Source organism: Diospyros lotus, chromosome 9 (genome assembly GCF_014633365.1).
Source record: "Diospyros lotus cultivar Yz01 chromosome 9, ASM1463336v1, whole genome shotgun sequence".
Classification (NCBI taxonomy): Eukaryota; Viridiplantae; Streptophyta; class Magnoliopsida; order Ericales; family Ebenaceae; genus Diospyros; species Diospyros lotus.
The window spans coordinates 13,372,614-13,388,647 of NC_068346.1; the positions used below are offsets into that span (position 1 = coordinate 13,372,614).

At 37.9% G+C, this 16,034-nt stretch overlaps 1 protein-coding gene across 2 annotated transcripts in view; it reads right to left on the bottom strand.

Moving 5' to 3' along the window:
* LOC127809573 (mannosyl-oligosaccharide glucosidase GCS1-like) overlaps positions 1-16,034 on the bottom strand; it is a 69,436-nt gene that overhangs the window by 5,283 nt on the left and 48,119 nt on the right. For both annotated transcript variants that reach the window (XM_052348452.1, XM_052348451.1), the window contains 7 exons: positions 4,501-4,622; positions 4,222-4,329; positions 4,058-4,131; positions 3,287-3,412; positions 2,345-2,412; positions 436-585; positions 308-358 (listed from right to left, as the gene is read on the bottom strand). In XM_052348452.1, coding sequence (XP_052204412.1) covers positions 308-358; positions 436-585; positions 2,345-2,412; positions 3,287-3,412; positions 4,058-4,131; positions 4,222-4,329; positions 4,501-4,622 — 699 coding nt within the window. The remainder of the gene's footprint in view (positions 1-307; positions 359-435; positions 586-2,344; positions 2,413-3,286; positions 3,413-4,057; positions 4,132-4,221; positions 4,330-4,500; positions 4,623-16,034) is intronic.

Consider the following 16,034-nt stretch of genomic DNA (forward strand, 5'->3'; position numbering starts at 1 on the left):
TGCATAAAAAATACGGCCTCCCCGACCATCACAAAGTGGGGAGCCTCATATACTAGGAATGCCTAGGTCCAAATATGCCAGACTCAATCCGGTCATCAATAGATCTTTATTAAGTCCATGTCAATTGAATGCAAATTTGGACATATAGATGTCATCAAATCTCTATGTTCTTAATTTTCTTATGCTGAACTAGAAGACTCAAGAACTCTATTTAAACGGCCAAAAATTATATCAATTATTATAAAAGCTCTAATACGGTAAAAAAAAAAAAAAAAGGTCATACCAGATATCATCATGTCACACAAACCTGATTTAGAATTCCAAAATCTGAGAGTAGCTTAGCTGTTGAACCATACTCCTGCATCATTTCAGTTGAGAGGTTTATTATGTTAGAGATGAAACATAACATGCAGATAAGCATCCTCCTTGCCATACCTTCCCCAGTTCCCTTTCCTTCCCAAGAAGCTTTGAGATGGAATACATGCAATCTGCTGCAAGAAGCATCCAACACCTAAGATCCAAGTGTCGTTCCTCTTCACTTGGGTGTGAGGCACGTGGGTAATCATCCAACCCAGAGCTCAGTGCCTGGACATTCCGGTGACAATATCAATATAGCAGCACAACCATGGTTGAAGTCATGGAATCGGGAATAACCAGAATTCATGTACTTGACTTAGTTAAAAGTTATAGAACTAGTGCTTTCAATAAAAAAAAAAAACCCGACTGATCTAAGTTAAGTGGCCTGCTGGGTTTTTCATTCATTAAGTAAAGCTTAGTTTTCATTGGGGGGAGAAAGCTTGATTTTGCTACAATATTATTTGATAAAACAAAGCAAAATCACGTGGAGAGTGAGAGCAGTAAAAGAACTTCTTCAAGGTACAAAGAAAATTTACATAGTGCAGGAGATTCGCAATTTATCTAAAACAAAAAGGGAAAATCCTATACAGCTATACTGTTCTTTTTAGGCATTTGCCTTTTGCTTTTTTGTTCCCCCCCTCTCTATTTCTTTTTAAATTTTTCAGAATGGTCCTTATACATCTCAGTACCACAATTACACATACAGAAGAAAGCCAAACCTGCCCAAGACAACGCAGGTGACAACTCTTTTATGTGCATATGCACTAGCATACAAAATTTAGAAAGTAACAATAAGGAAAATAAAAAGATAGTATAAGACCACAAAACAAGGCCCCAACCATTGTATCACAGTGACCTTCAATTTTTTTAATATGTCTATTTTCCTGATCTGTCTTTGAAAACAACCAATAACATATCTAGAAACTAATTGAAGCACTCCCTGTATCATAAATATCCTACAAAATGGAAATAACTCTTTTCAATTCTAATACATGAAAAAGATTATTAAAAGATATGCAGCAGCTATTTTTAAAAAAGTCTCTCTAGATGATTTGCAGATATTCTACAAGGTTATTTAGGGAGTGGGCTGAGATATTCTTATTTCATCATTGAATTAGAAAAAGCAATCTGTAATGTTTCTAAGCCAGAGGAAGTGTGGGAAATAATAGTATTGGAAGAATTACAGCTAACACATATACTATACAGAGAAAGTTGGCCTGCAACCTTGGTGGATTAGAGCCAGTGCATAATTATGGGATTCCATTAGCAGAATGGATTGAAAATGTGATCTTATTCTAACCTGATTTGTTCAAGCAAGCTTTCTGGTATTAGTGCTTTTTTTTTTTTATTTGTTTGACAAGAAAAATTACTCGTGTTTGCATGTTGTAAAGGTTGGTTTCAAAATATCAACTATGTGATGGAACATGAGAAAATCAATTATCTCCATTCACCGCCATCTCATAAAACCTTTTCATATAAAGATGGTGCTGGAAATTTATCTCATCTGCATCAGGAATGGCATTTGGCATAAGTTTTGCCACATTATTGTCAATGCTTTTAGAAGTCAATTGACATTGTGGATGCAGTGTCACCGACCCTAACTTGGTTGGAATAAGGTGTAGTTATGGTGATGATGAATTTTAATAAGAAAAATTCTTTAAAACAAAAGCTGACAGAGGGGGCAAACCCTGTACAAGGGGTCAGTTTTTCCTAGTAAACAGGTTATGACCTTTAAGTCAAAAAGAGAGAGAGAGAAAAAGATGCCACATCAGCATGCAGCCTATTCATAAACAACTACAATTTGAACAAAAACAGAAATACTCAACACATGTTACAAATTTTGCCCAATATTGTAACAATAAATCCTATAAGTAGGTCATGTTCCACATTTTGCCCAAAACCTGTGCTCTACCATAACACATTTTTATTCTTTAGAAAGCATATTTAATTTTTTGTTCAGAAAATTAATCATAGTTGTGATAAGGACCTTAGGATTTAATTCACGTGTAGTTGAATTGTCTCTTCCATGCCAAAAGTAGCTGCCCATATCCTTGCCTGTCAATCATAGCAGCGAAATAAAAAATATAATACTTTCAGAGTGAAAAAAATGGTAGAACATACATTCTCATGATCAGAAACAATAATCAGGTTATTGTATTTCACACTGTTCTTTATTTGGTGGGTCTCAGCAGAGACAGAAGGATCTTACTTTGTTTGTCTACATGAGTAACTATCAATCATTCTGATTGTTTCTGTGGTATACATGGTTGAAAGCGTCTAAGAAAAAGGGTTAGCAAGTGTCTAGATCAAGCAAATACTGTCGAAGGTCAAGGAGATGCAGTCTGTTTTTTCCTTTCTCCAGTCAAGCAGGAGGGAGAACACAGGCACCACCTGACAGTGAAAGGATTCCCAATAGAGAGCAACAATCACAAGCCTTAAACCCACTTGCAGTGGCAGTGGCATCCCCAAATAGCAAAATTTTGACCTGCCAATCTCTTTACTTTGGTTTAAAGGGTAGCCTTATTGTTTCTATATCTAATGACAAGAAGAGAGTATGCTATGATCATAAAATTTGCAAGCCTTTGGCCTTCTGCTGAAAATGGATGCACACAGAACAGGAACAAGTATATGGCAGAGTGATCAGATAATAATAGTACAGGAAAGAGTTAAGAGGGTAAGTAAACTCATTGTGGAAGTCACATGAATGCAACTCTATTCAGCAGAAATCTACCCAAAAGGACAGGAGGAACAATAGTTAACACTGCCATTGACCTAATATCAACCAAGAGTAGACTAAATTGACTTTGTTTAAGAATTTCTTTTCCAACCTATTTTTCATAATCAAATTTCATGTTACAATGACAAATTCTCAGACCATAATCATTAACCTTACGAGCTCATGTCCCACGACAAAAGAGTTCTGATTTACCTGATTGTGTGGTATTAAACCACTGAAACCATGCTTCAAGGCGAATGAATGCCAGATCTAAGAAGGAAGAAATCTGATCCCTCTCTGTCGCTGTAAACTTGTTTCTTTTTGTAGCACAAACCAAATCTGAGAAAGTTGAGTTTCCAGCTTTGATCAAAAACATATTTTGTAAGCCATGACATTGTATTCTCCTCAAGAGAAATATAAGAAAATACCAACAATAGACAGATTATCTGTCTATGGCCGGACCAAAAAGAGGAAACATACTTTGATTGGAATATGTACATAAGAAGAGTAGTTTTTACTTTAAATTGATGAATGTTACAGGTATCACCCTCCACCTGATGATGAAATATCATTTTTATTTGCAGTGTTCAGTGAATATTTGCAAAAACTTTCAAGTGGGGACCACATGATGAAACTTAGTTTTCCAGGTTTTTTCCCAGCCATCTTAATCAAACAAGATGATGTCTTTAAGCTTACTGAGAAAGGGGGGGCCACGGGCAAGCCATCTTGACTTGCCACACAAATAGCTGGCAACACAAACCAATAGTAATTTCAAGGTTACACTTTAGGGTAAAGACATATCAATGAGTTATCACCTAAATGATAATTAGATGTGTTATGTGAATGCACACTTGTACTAATGCAAATCTCACCATCAACTCAGAGGAAGATGTGACATGCCTAAATCTCTAAAGTGTACCAATGTAAGAGAAAGATCACCCAAAAAAGCAAAAGCAAAAAATGTATTCAGAGGAGTTCAGATACCACGCAAGACCAAAAACAGAGTTGGTGGATTGCCATTTGTTGGATGTTGAACAACAAATTCCTCAGGAACCTTACTGTAACAGAAAAAAAGGAAAAAGTGCCTGTAAATGACAGATTTTGAAATTCCAAATTTGTCAAATTCATTCCAAGAAACAATTTGATACCTTAGAGCTTCTGCACCCAAAATTTGCTCACGTGGAATCCACCCATCAATATTCATTAAATCTAACCAATGTCCCATAATATCCAAGGAAATATATATATCCCACCGCCTATAGCATGGTAAAAAAAAAAATAAAAAAAAACACAAGCAATAATGGTGTGATAGAATTTAGAATATAATTTACATAAAACATTTATCATATCAAAGCATGCAGTTAGCAAGTATGGAGATTAATACATATGCAATTGCAACTCAAATGGAGAAGTAACAAACAGCTAACCAGATCAATAGTTGATGAAAACCTTCATCCCACAAAAATCCTCTTGGAAAGAATGGTCTGCTAGGTACAGCTGTATAAAGTTCTGCTGGCCAATATAAAATGTAGCTTTCCCCACTTTTGAGCTGCAAAGTATAATTGCCAACTATATGATTTTTCCAGATGTCAAATCACAGTTGTCAAGAACAAAAACTAGTAATTTTTCCCCATACAAGTAAAAGTATCAATACAGGTTAATCAAATAGAAAGAGCCCGAGTTTCATGTGGTCAAACTGGCCAAAATATTAGTAGCTATGAAGCACGGAAAGAGCTTAAATACAAAAGATAAGCCCTTCTCTCCTTTTAGTGAATAGAATATAAGGATATTTGCCAGAGGTTTAACATTCCATAACTAAACGGTCTTGTAAAGGCATCCCTCACATCCGACCAGAAACCCCTCATTAAAGATGCTGAACCCCTAATGTGAGATTCATATGTAACACCCAATACGCTGATATGACGCATGGCATTCACTAAAGAATGGAAGTGTAGTTTGTGGGACCTTGATGACTGCATTGTGGTAATTATGAGTAAAGGTTTGACAATGATCAGAATATGGCATGCCCTAATTATTTACGGCATGTGGAGATAGTCAGTAAGGCTCAGGAAAATAGACCCAAAGAGAAATTTTAAAGCCCCTAAAAGATATTAGAGAATGGGAAATGAGCTTGAGAAGCCAAGAGATTTTTATAGACGAAGAAATGGGCTTAAAAGGACTAACATAGGTCTATTGGTATTAAATAGGCCCAAAAAGAAATTTTAAGTTGGGTTTGCCTTAAAAATAAAAATAGTCCCAGTAGGCTGAAGTAGGTTCAAAGTATTTAAAAAGATAATTAGGAAAATAAGAATTAAAATTGGGTTGGGTCTAAAAATAGGACCAACAGAATTAAAAGAGGTTAATGGGCCTAAAGCACAAAATTGAAAATAAAGATGCAATGGGCTTAAAATTAGGAATGACAATGGGACTTTGTTTGGATCAGGTACACCTTCCATTTCCCTTTTTTATTCATCGTCCCCGTCCCCGTCCCCGTCAGGTAACTTGCAATATAAAGCAACAACATAAAGAATGAAAATAAATTTGTTAAGGTAGTATTTCCATCTATCCTCCATGGTGGTTCTAAGGTGAAAGGAAGCTAGAATGCTGGGATTTTTGGGAACAGTTTTAGAATCTTGGCTTCTTTTTTTTTTTTCCTTTCGGTTTTGGGAGGAGGCGAGAATAGTTGAAGAAATGATACGTGCTACCAATTTCTTTCCACTTCAATGCTACCCAGGGTTTATTGTTCTTATCCAAATGCCATTGTTTCTTCTACATAGTTAAGCTGCAAGGGAAGAACAAAATTCTAGAGATAGCCAAAGAAATGTGATGGCTAAACATAAGGGAACTATAACTTTGCTCTCAGTAAGATTCATCCTGTAAAGGCAAAACAAACACAAGAAAGCAAGTTTTATTTTGAATTCAAACTAGTAATACGGGACTATAAATAATAGTGTCACACGGTGAACTTGGCCTTAGGAAATTTTTAACTTTCTTTTACTACTGTAACTTTTGTTTACTGCTGTTTTTTCTATTTTCTATTATAGAGTTTGTTAGCCTAGGGGAATCCACGTGAAGTGGTTATAGGTGGCAGCAGGTGGTTATAACCACAGCAACTGCAAGAATCTGCCCTTGGCGGATTGAATATATTCTCCCATCGATTCCTGAAAGAATTAATGAGAAAATATCAGAAGAATTCTCTCTCTCTTTCTTTCTGTTCTACGTTTTGTTCCTCTGAGAATGCCTTCCAATTCAAATCAGATTAGGAAGGTAAACATTGTTAGGCTTAGGCCGTGACAATATTGGCATTAGAGCGCGATTCTTGGCCAGAGTTTGCTGGAATCAATGGTGGAAGGTACCCACATAAAGAATCTCTAGTCGCAGCTGTAGCAAGTCAACTCGACTATGACGGATTTCTAGAATAGAGTAGACCAATTGGAGTTCGGAGCCACCCAGAATCATGAGGCGATTGTAGCAATGGATCGTAAATTGGAGAGTTTCATGGAGGGATTGGAGCGGAGGTTAGATGGATCAATCAAAGGGTGCGAGAGGAACTAGGAGCTCAAATGTAGTAGTTCATGGTGATGTTCACTCGCCAGAACTCGATAAGAATATCTCCCGACTTTCCTCCTATGGAGAGGATTGAACCTATTTTGCATGGAAATAGGATGAATAGGGGAAATGGCACCTCTGAAATTGAGGTGGATTTGGAGGAGGAATTGGAGGGATTGATGGATAGAGGAAGGGGTGGTCCTATCAACCATCAACATCCGGGGTTTCCCATGCCCCAGATGGAGATCCCAATGTTTGAAGGAACTAATCCTAGATGGTGGTTGAGGAAGTGCAGGATGTTTAATTGGCTTAATATATCGGAAGGACAAAGAGTGTCCTTAGCTACAACTTACTTCAATGACGTGGTTGATGCCTGGTTTCAGGGGTATATGCAAGTGAGAAGGAATTATACTTGGGAAGAGTTTTCAGAGAAATTGTGTGAACGATTTGGAGAAAGAAGTATGGTAGATGTCATAGAAGAATTTAACAAACTTAGGTAGATTGGGGATGTAGGATCTTATCAAAAACGGTTTGAAGAGTTGAGATCCCTCTCGTGATACACCACAACCCTCATCTCACGAAGGCTTATTTTGTGTCAAGTTACATGAGTGGTCTAAGCGAGGAGCTCAAGCCAATGGTTAAAATGATAAGGCCCCAAACAATGGAGTAGGCATCGGAAAGCGCCCGATTACAAGAGATGGTGGTGGAGGCCTTAATGAAGAAGCAAAAGTAGCAACAAAAAGGGGTGGTCTTAGGGACATCCAATCTGGGAGGCAAGAACTTTAACAAATAGGTGCTGAAGGGAAATACTGGAATGAAAAATGGGGTTGGATCAAGCACCTCATCCTATGGAGGGAAATTGGGAGAACAAAGGAGACTTGCTGGCCTATGTGTTAAAACTGAAGCCCAATTACTCACTCAATATTCACCGAATCAATCACAATACATGCACAAAATAGAAAGTAAAAAAAAAATCGACAGAATTAAAATAGAACAGAAAATCAAACCACAAGTCTTTGCACGCTGATTTACCCTAGTTCATGCCATAGAAATGACACTACATCCAGTAACTCCACCGAGAGAACAATTCACTAATGAATGTAGGAAATCTGTACAAGAATCACTAGCCTTCTCTTTACACTCGAGTACAATTCTCTTCAAAAGGACTCCAAGAACTATATTGATCATAGCTCTCTCTCTTTTCTCATTGCACTTGAACAAGAGAATAAAATTGACGCAGCGTGTAGCGCGTGTGAAAAAAACATACCAAAATAAACCCTTGAAAGAACAAACTTCAATAGCCCAAACTTGGTTTTCAAGAAGATGCAAAAACAAAATTGTTTTGCTAAGAAAACCCAAATAGGTTGCTGAAATTTGATTGAGAAAAAGTTGATTACAAACTCTAGATTCTAGGCATATTTATAATGTTTGGCTAATCCAAATCCATCTAATATTTGTAATTAAAATTCAACTAGAATTCTAATAAAAATAAATCCTAAGTAAAAGTCAACTAGAATCCTAATAAAAATAAAACCCTAATCAAACATGAAGTAAAATCCTAAATCAAGTAGAAACATGAAGTATAATCCTAAATCAAATAGAATCATGAAATAGAATCCTAAATTAAGTAGAAACATAAAGTAGAATCCTAAATCAAGTAGAATTCTAAAACTTAAGAAGTATTAAAATACTATTCTGGTGCCACTATTCCGGTGTGATTGGCTCGGCCTTGGCTTGGGCCAGGGTCTTGATCATGTCCGCATCATTCACCTCTACTTGAGAAAAATTCGTCCTCGAATTATGATCCGGGTAGAACAAAACCATGTCCGACAAGTACAAAGAGATATTAGCCACATTGAATGTTTGGAAATACCCATATAATTAGGCAAATCCACAATATAGGCATTATCATTGGTCTTCTTTGTAATCTTGTAAGGACCATACTTCTTTGACTTGAACTTGTTTTGCTTTTCTGCTGGAATCCGTTCTTTCTTCAAGAGTATCATGACTTCATCTTCAACCTCAAATACCTTGTACTTTCTATGCTTGTCAGTTGTCGCCTTGTACTTCTTATTTGTGCAACTTTTGCTTGGCATCTTCTTGAACTGCTTGAAAATTTCTGCTAAGGGAACATAAGCAAAGACATTCCTTCCCCTCCTATCTTCGTTGGCATGGGTCCAACCATTACCATGTTTGTTGCCCTCTCTGCCTCTATTGTATTATTATTGTTAGATTGAGGACGTTGAACCTTCCATCTTGAGCGCTTCTCTAATTTGGTAGATCTTATCATAGGTCCTTCTCCTCTCATTAGTTTTCTTGATTTTGACTTCTCAATAGATTCCGAATTCATCCATAGATTTTTCTTGCCTGGTGAAGCATTCCTTTGCAATTGTTTCGAATAGAGGCTTATTCCATAACTACCAGCAGTCACTCCATCACTTAAAATATTGATGCTTGAATCCTCCTTTGGTCTAAGCACATGATCAGCTATAGCAACAGCTGCTACAACATTCTTAGTTTTAGAATCTAATTTCAAATTTGTCAACTGAAAAAAATGAATAGTCTTTTAATCTTATTCAATCAAGAAGCACACGAGTACAATAAATAACAATCATCTTCCTGCTAATTTTAGGAAGATTCTAATTGCTATACAAGAACCTATTTTTAGAAACTATAAATAAAGAAACAAAAGGCTATATACAAATTTACATTCCTACTTTAGATGATCCTATCCTAGGCACAAGATCAACTAAGAATAGAAAGATATAAGAGACTAATTGATTGACTAAAAGAACAGCCAATCATAATCCTTAGATATCGACTGAATTAGGAAGCTTCCATTCCTTGCTGCTGCCTTGCATTAAATACTCGCTAACACTCCCCCTCAAGATTGGAATGGATATCATCCATCCTAATCTTGCTAGAAAGTCTTCGAAATACCATTGGAGGTAATCCCTTTGTAAGAACATCCGCTACTTGATCACCAGAGGAGACATAAGGAGTGCAAATCAAACCATTGTCCAATTTTTCTTTGATAAAATGTCTGTCCACTTCAATATGCTTGGTTCTGTCGTGTTGAACTGGGTTGTGGGCTATACTGATCGCAGATTTGTTATCACAATAGAGTTTCATAGGACCTTGCCATTGAATTCTTAAGTCCTCCAAAATAATTTTTAGCCATAACAGCTCACAAATACCCAAAGCCATAGACCAGAATTCTGCCTCAGCGCTAGATCGGGCTACAACATTCTGTTTTTTACTCTATGTCACAATATTCCCTCCTAGGAAAGTGCAATAACCTGAAGTTGATCTTCTATCCACCATTGAACCTGCATAGTTTGCATCAGTATAACTTCAAGAGTCAAATCATCACCTTTTTTAAACAGAATTCCCTTGCCAGGCGCTCCTTTAAGATAGTGAAGTATCCTATAAACTGCTTTCAAATGAGGTTCTCTCGGACTGTGCATAAATTGACTGACTACTCCAACCGCATAGGCGATGTCTGGCCTAGTGTGAGCTAAGTAGATGAGTTTCCCAACCAGCCTTTGATAAGACCCTATATCCACTGCATTTTCTCCTAGAGCTTCTCCTAACTTGTGATTTGGATCAATTGGGGTGTCCACAGCTTTGCATCCCAGCATCCCTATTTCATTTAATAAGTCGATGATATATTTTTGCTGAGAGATAAAGATACATTTTTTCGAATGAGCCACTTCTATACCCAAGAAATACTTTAGTCTCCCTAGGTCTTTAATTTCAAACTCTTGAATTAGACATTCTCGCAGCCATTGCATTTCAGTTTCATCACTCCCTGTAACCACAATATCATCAACATAAACAATAAGTATAGTGACTCCCCCTGAAACCGAATGCTTCACAAATAGAGTATGATCTCCTTGGCTTTGCTTGAACCCTTGAGCAACCATTGCTTTTGTAAAACGACCAAACCATGCACGTGGTGATTGTTTCAAGCCATATAGGGCTTTATTCAACCTACACACCTTCTTTCCTGATTAGGAAGCTCATATCCCGGAGGAATGTCCATGTACACTTCCTCTTCAAGGTCCCCATGTAAAAAGGCATTTTTGACATCATATTGGTATAATTTCCAGCCAAGGTTAATTGCTAAGGATAGAAGGACCCGAACTGTATTTAATTTCACAACAGGAGCAAAGGTGTCTAAATAATCAATACCATATACCTGAGTATACCCTTTGGCCACTAATCTGGCCTTATAGCTGTCTAGGGAGCCATCAGCTTTGTACTTGACAGTATAAATCCACCGGCAGCCTACAGGGTGCTTTCCTTCAGGTAGATCAACAATTTTCCAGGTCTGGTTTTTCTGTAGGGCTGTCATCTCTGCTTCCATGGCTTCTCTCCACTACTTATGTCCTATTGCTTCAGAAAACGTCTTTGGAACAAAGGTAGTATGCAGGGTAGTGAGAAAAGCTTTGTGAGGAGAGGATAATTTTGAATAGGAAAGAAACAAATGTAATGGATGTTTGGTGCAGGCTCTAGTTCCCTTGCGAAGAGCAATAGGCCAATTCAAATCATTAGGGAGATCGGCAGATTCAAGGGTCACAAGATTGGGACTTTCAGGGTTGTTGTTAACAGCAGTTGGAGGTTCCGTGAGGATGTTACCTGAGGTTGAGTTGATAGAATCAGTAGCTCGGTCATCTGCAAGAGTAGGCTCTGTGGAGGAGGATGCTGGATCTGATATAGGAATTTCAGCACCTTTTCTTCTTGAGTAAACCTGTAATGGCCGAGGGGATTTCGGGAATGATTCTGTCACTCCTGTTTTCTGGGTGCTCTCTGGCTTAGCAGCCGGTAAAGGAAACAAAGGTTGATTCGGGCAAGTAGGAGTAGGAACCATAGACTTATTTGGGTCAAGAGATGAATGATTGGATTGATGGAAACAGGACTCTTCTTCTGTAAAGGTGACATCGGCTGACACAAAGAATTTTTTTGTAGGAGGGTGATAACACTTGTAACCTTTTTGAGTGGCTGAGTACCCAATAAATATACATTTTACAGCTCTTGGGTCTAGCTTACCCCTGCTAACGGAAGGAATATGAACAAAGGCACTACACCCGAACACCCTACGCTGCAGACTTGGACTGATCATACAACAATCAGGGAATGACTTAGTGAGCAATTGGATTGGACTACAAAACCCCAGAAGCTGAGATGGTAAGCGGTTGATAAGGAATGTGGCTGTTAGAGCAGCTTCTCCCCAATAATGTTTGGGAACATTATGATGAAAGAGAAGTGCTCAAGTAACATTTAGAATGTGCCCAATTTTCCTTTCAGCCACCCCATTTTGTTGGGGAGTGTAGGGACAAGATGATTCATGTATGACTCCCTGTTTTAGGAAAAAATCAGATAGGGAATGACTGAAAAAATCTCTAGCATTATCTGATCTAATCCTCTTAATGCTCACTCCAAACTGATTTTTAATCATGTTGAAGAATGTGGGAATCACATTACTTACATCAGCCTTAGTTTTTAAAAGATATAGCCATGAGGTTCGAGTATAATCATCAATAAACACTACAAACCACTTTGCTCTAGAGATATTAGACATAGATGAGGGACCCCAGATGTCACTATGAATAAGGGAAAAAGGTGAACAAGACCTTTTATTTGAGGAAGTAAACGTGGATCTCCGATGCTTAGCCATTTCACATACAGAACAATGAAAGACAGCAGTACTTAGACCCTTGAATAAATCTGGAAACATGTTTTTGAGAAGGAAAAAAGATGGATGACCTAATCTGTAGTGATGTAACCACAGTTGGTTTTTATTAGACTGAGCTAAACATGATATGATCTGATCTTTCCCTTGTCCTCCCTGCTCTCTAGGTTCCTCAAAAAGAAATAGGCCTGCTTTCTCTTTAGCAAGTCCAATCCTCCTCCTAGTGCCTTGCTCCTACATCTCGCAATGGGTTGCACAAAATATGATATTGCAATTAGAGTCTGAAACAAGTTTATGAACAGATATTAGGTTAGCAAAAAGTTTGGGAACGTGCAACACATTTTTAAGGGTGGGGTGCCGACTAAGAATCACATCACCTTGGCCTGCCACAGTGGTTGAAGAACCATCTGCTAAGGTGATTTTTCTGGAACTAGGACAAGGAATATAAGAACTGAAATGGGTTGAAATTGGTGTCATGTGATCAGTGGCACTAGAATCTAAGATCCATGAGGTAGGGGAATTATTTTCTGAAGCATATAGGCTATAAGATATGGTAGAGATACCTGTGAGAGCAAGAGGGGCTACACCCTCAGTTTCTGTACCTTTTCCGAGGGATTCCAATAGTTTTCTCAGCTTCTCAATTTCCATTTGATTCAGCTCTGGGACATTTTCTTGCTCGGGTTCCTTTTGATTTTGAGGCTGTGGCTGGCTGCCATATACACCTGGCCAGAATTCTTCCCTGAAGATCCTCCCTTATTAGGCCGCCCATGAAGTTTCCAACATTTCTCTATGGTGTGCCTAGGCTTTTTGCAATAGGTGCACCATAGGTTATCTCTATCAAAGGGCTTCTTCTCATCCTTTCCTTTGTTTTGGGCCTGAACTTTTAGAGACAATAGAGCCGAAGTTTCTATTGGATTGGTTTCTAACATAACACCTCTCATTCCTTCTTTTGCCCGAACTATAGAAATAACTTCATTGAGGGACGATAAATCTTCTTTTCCAAGAATCTGAATTCTCACAGCATCAAAATCAGTATTTAGCCCAGCTAGAAGATCATATATCCTTTCCTTTTCAACAAATCTCTTGTGTAATGCAGCATCTTCGCTGCATGTCATCTTTAGACACTGGTAATGGTCTAATTCCTGCCACATAGTTTGCAGAAGATAGGCATATTCTGTGATTGATCTAGTACCTTGCTCTGTTGCTGCCACTTTAGTTTGGATCTCATAGATCTGGGCAGCATCTTTGATCTTGGAATATGTCAACTTGATAGCCTCCCAAATCTCCCTTGACGTCGATAGGAACATCACCGTGTCGCTGATTTCAAGGACCATAGAATTCCATAACCATGACATTATTAAAGAGTCTTCTTTGTTCCATGTAACAAACCTTGGGTCATCGGTCTTAGGGCCAGTCCCTTCTAGGTGACTAAGCCTCCCTTTGCCCTTAAGAATGGTCCGAACCAATTGAGACCACTTCAAATAATTCTTACCATTTAAAAGGTAAGCTATCTGAAGGCTTGGCAGATCCCCACTGGTATTTCCGCCATTGTTGCTGGTCATTGAAGGTTCAGCCACTCTCGTATTGCTGGAATCGGTAGTCTCAAGGGTTTGAGTACTAGACATGATTCAAGCTGGACTAAAGAAAGGAGGAAGGGATCAAGTTGAACCAAGGAGGAAACGGCCACAATAGTTTCACAGATCGGAAAGCTATTGTCTTGGCTCTGATACCATGTCAACTAAAAAAATGAATAGTCTTTTAATCTTATTCAATCAAGAAGCACACGAGTACAATAAATAACAATCATCTTCCTGCTAATTTTAGGAAGATTCTAACTGCTATACAAGAACCTATTTTTAGAAACTATAAATAAAGAAACAAAAGGCTATATATAGATTTACATTCCTACTTTAGATGATCCTATCCTAGGCACAAGATCAACTAAGAATAGAAAGATATAAGAGACTAATTAATTGACTAAAAGAACAGCCAATCATAATCCTTAGATATCGGCTGAATTAGGAAGCTTCCATTCCTTGCTGCTGCCTTACATTAAATACTCGCTAACAAAATTAATACCGAAAGTAGTTGCACTACCCGAGTTAACTAGACTGGGAGATCTAACACCCCTATCCACAAAGAGACTCATTTGACCATCTTGCTTTTGCAATCGCAAATGTGAATATATTCCTATTGCCTTCAATTCAACCATGACAGAGCCTGAATGAACTGTAGAAGGATCTACTATCATGGCCTCCATCTCCTTTATAGTCACAAGTCGATCAAAAAAAACACCGCCATCCTTGGATTGCAAGCAATGCCTAAGCCCGAGACTAGAAAATATCCCAATATGAGTCAATAACCTTGGAGTTTCTGTCATGTTAGCAGCATAAATCAAACCTGAGTTTGCGAACGTTGAGGTTGCTGGGACAACATAATGTTTGACATCAAGCTCCAAACTCAACGAAAAACCATTCTTTAGTTTATACTCATCGTTTCCCCAATGGTTGTGTTGCTGCGCATTCCTCCTAACCCCTTTACCACTAGGGTTGGCTATCATATGACCAAGATCATCCTCATCGTCGCTATCATCTATCATTGGTCTTCTAGGATTAATGAGGACAGGATTAATGGCTGGTCTTCCTGGTTTAACATAGTCGGCTTGATTCACACCATTAGTTCGGTTCCGATTATCCTTAACTCGTTGTAAAACGCCCAATTGGTTGCGGATTCGCTCCAATTGATGCTCCATTGTACGAGTTATTTCCCGTTGTTCTTCTATTGCTCTCCAAACCACGGGCAACCCCCGATCACTGTCACGAGGCTGGTTGCTACCGTTACCTTCAAAATTGGCCATTTGATTGGTTGATGAACCGCTCTGATACCACCTGATGCAGCATGTAGCGCGTGTGTGAAAAAAACACACCAAAATAAACCCTTGAAAGAGCAAACTTCAATGGCCGAAGCTTAGATTTGAAGAAAACGCAAAAACAAGACTGTTTTGCTAAGAAAACCCAAATAGGTTGCTGAAATTTGATTAAGAAAAACTTGATTACAAACTCTAGATTCTAGGCATATTTATAATGTTTGGCTAATCCAAATCCATTCAATATTTGTAATTAAAATTCAACTAGAATCCTAATAAAAATAAATCCTAAGTAAAATTCAATTAGAATCCTAATAAAAATAAAACTCTAATCAAACATGAAGTAGAATCCTAAATCAAGTAGAATCATGAAGTAGAATCCTAAATCAAATAGAATCATGAAGTAGAATCCTAAATCAAGTAGAATTCTAAAACTTAAGAAGTATTAAAATACTGTTCTGGTGCTACAGTTCCGGTGTTTATTAGCTTGGCCTTGGCTTGGGCCAGGTCTTGATCAATGTCCGTATAAAAAATGATAAAATGATTGATGATCATAACAGGTCCCCTTGACCTCCTATTTATAAACTAAAAGGGCAGACCTTCCTAGGGAACATAATCGACTATTACAAAGTCTAAATTACCCCAAACATTTACAGTTAATTACAAATTGTATCTTGCACTCTAACTACCACGCGATCATCATCATAGTCTCCTTAGATTTCTTCTAAACTTCCAGCATAATAACTCGAGCAAAACATTAACAAATCTCCACCATTTTGCCTCGAGTAAACCTAGAACTTTACCATTCTTGTTCTGCTCTCACCTAAAAAATGATCAATCAAACAACATAA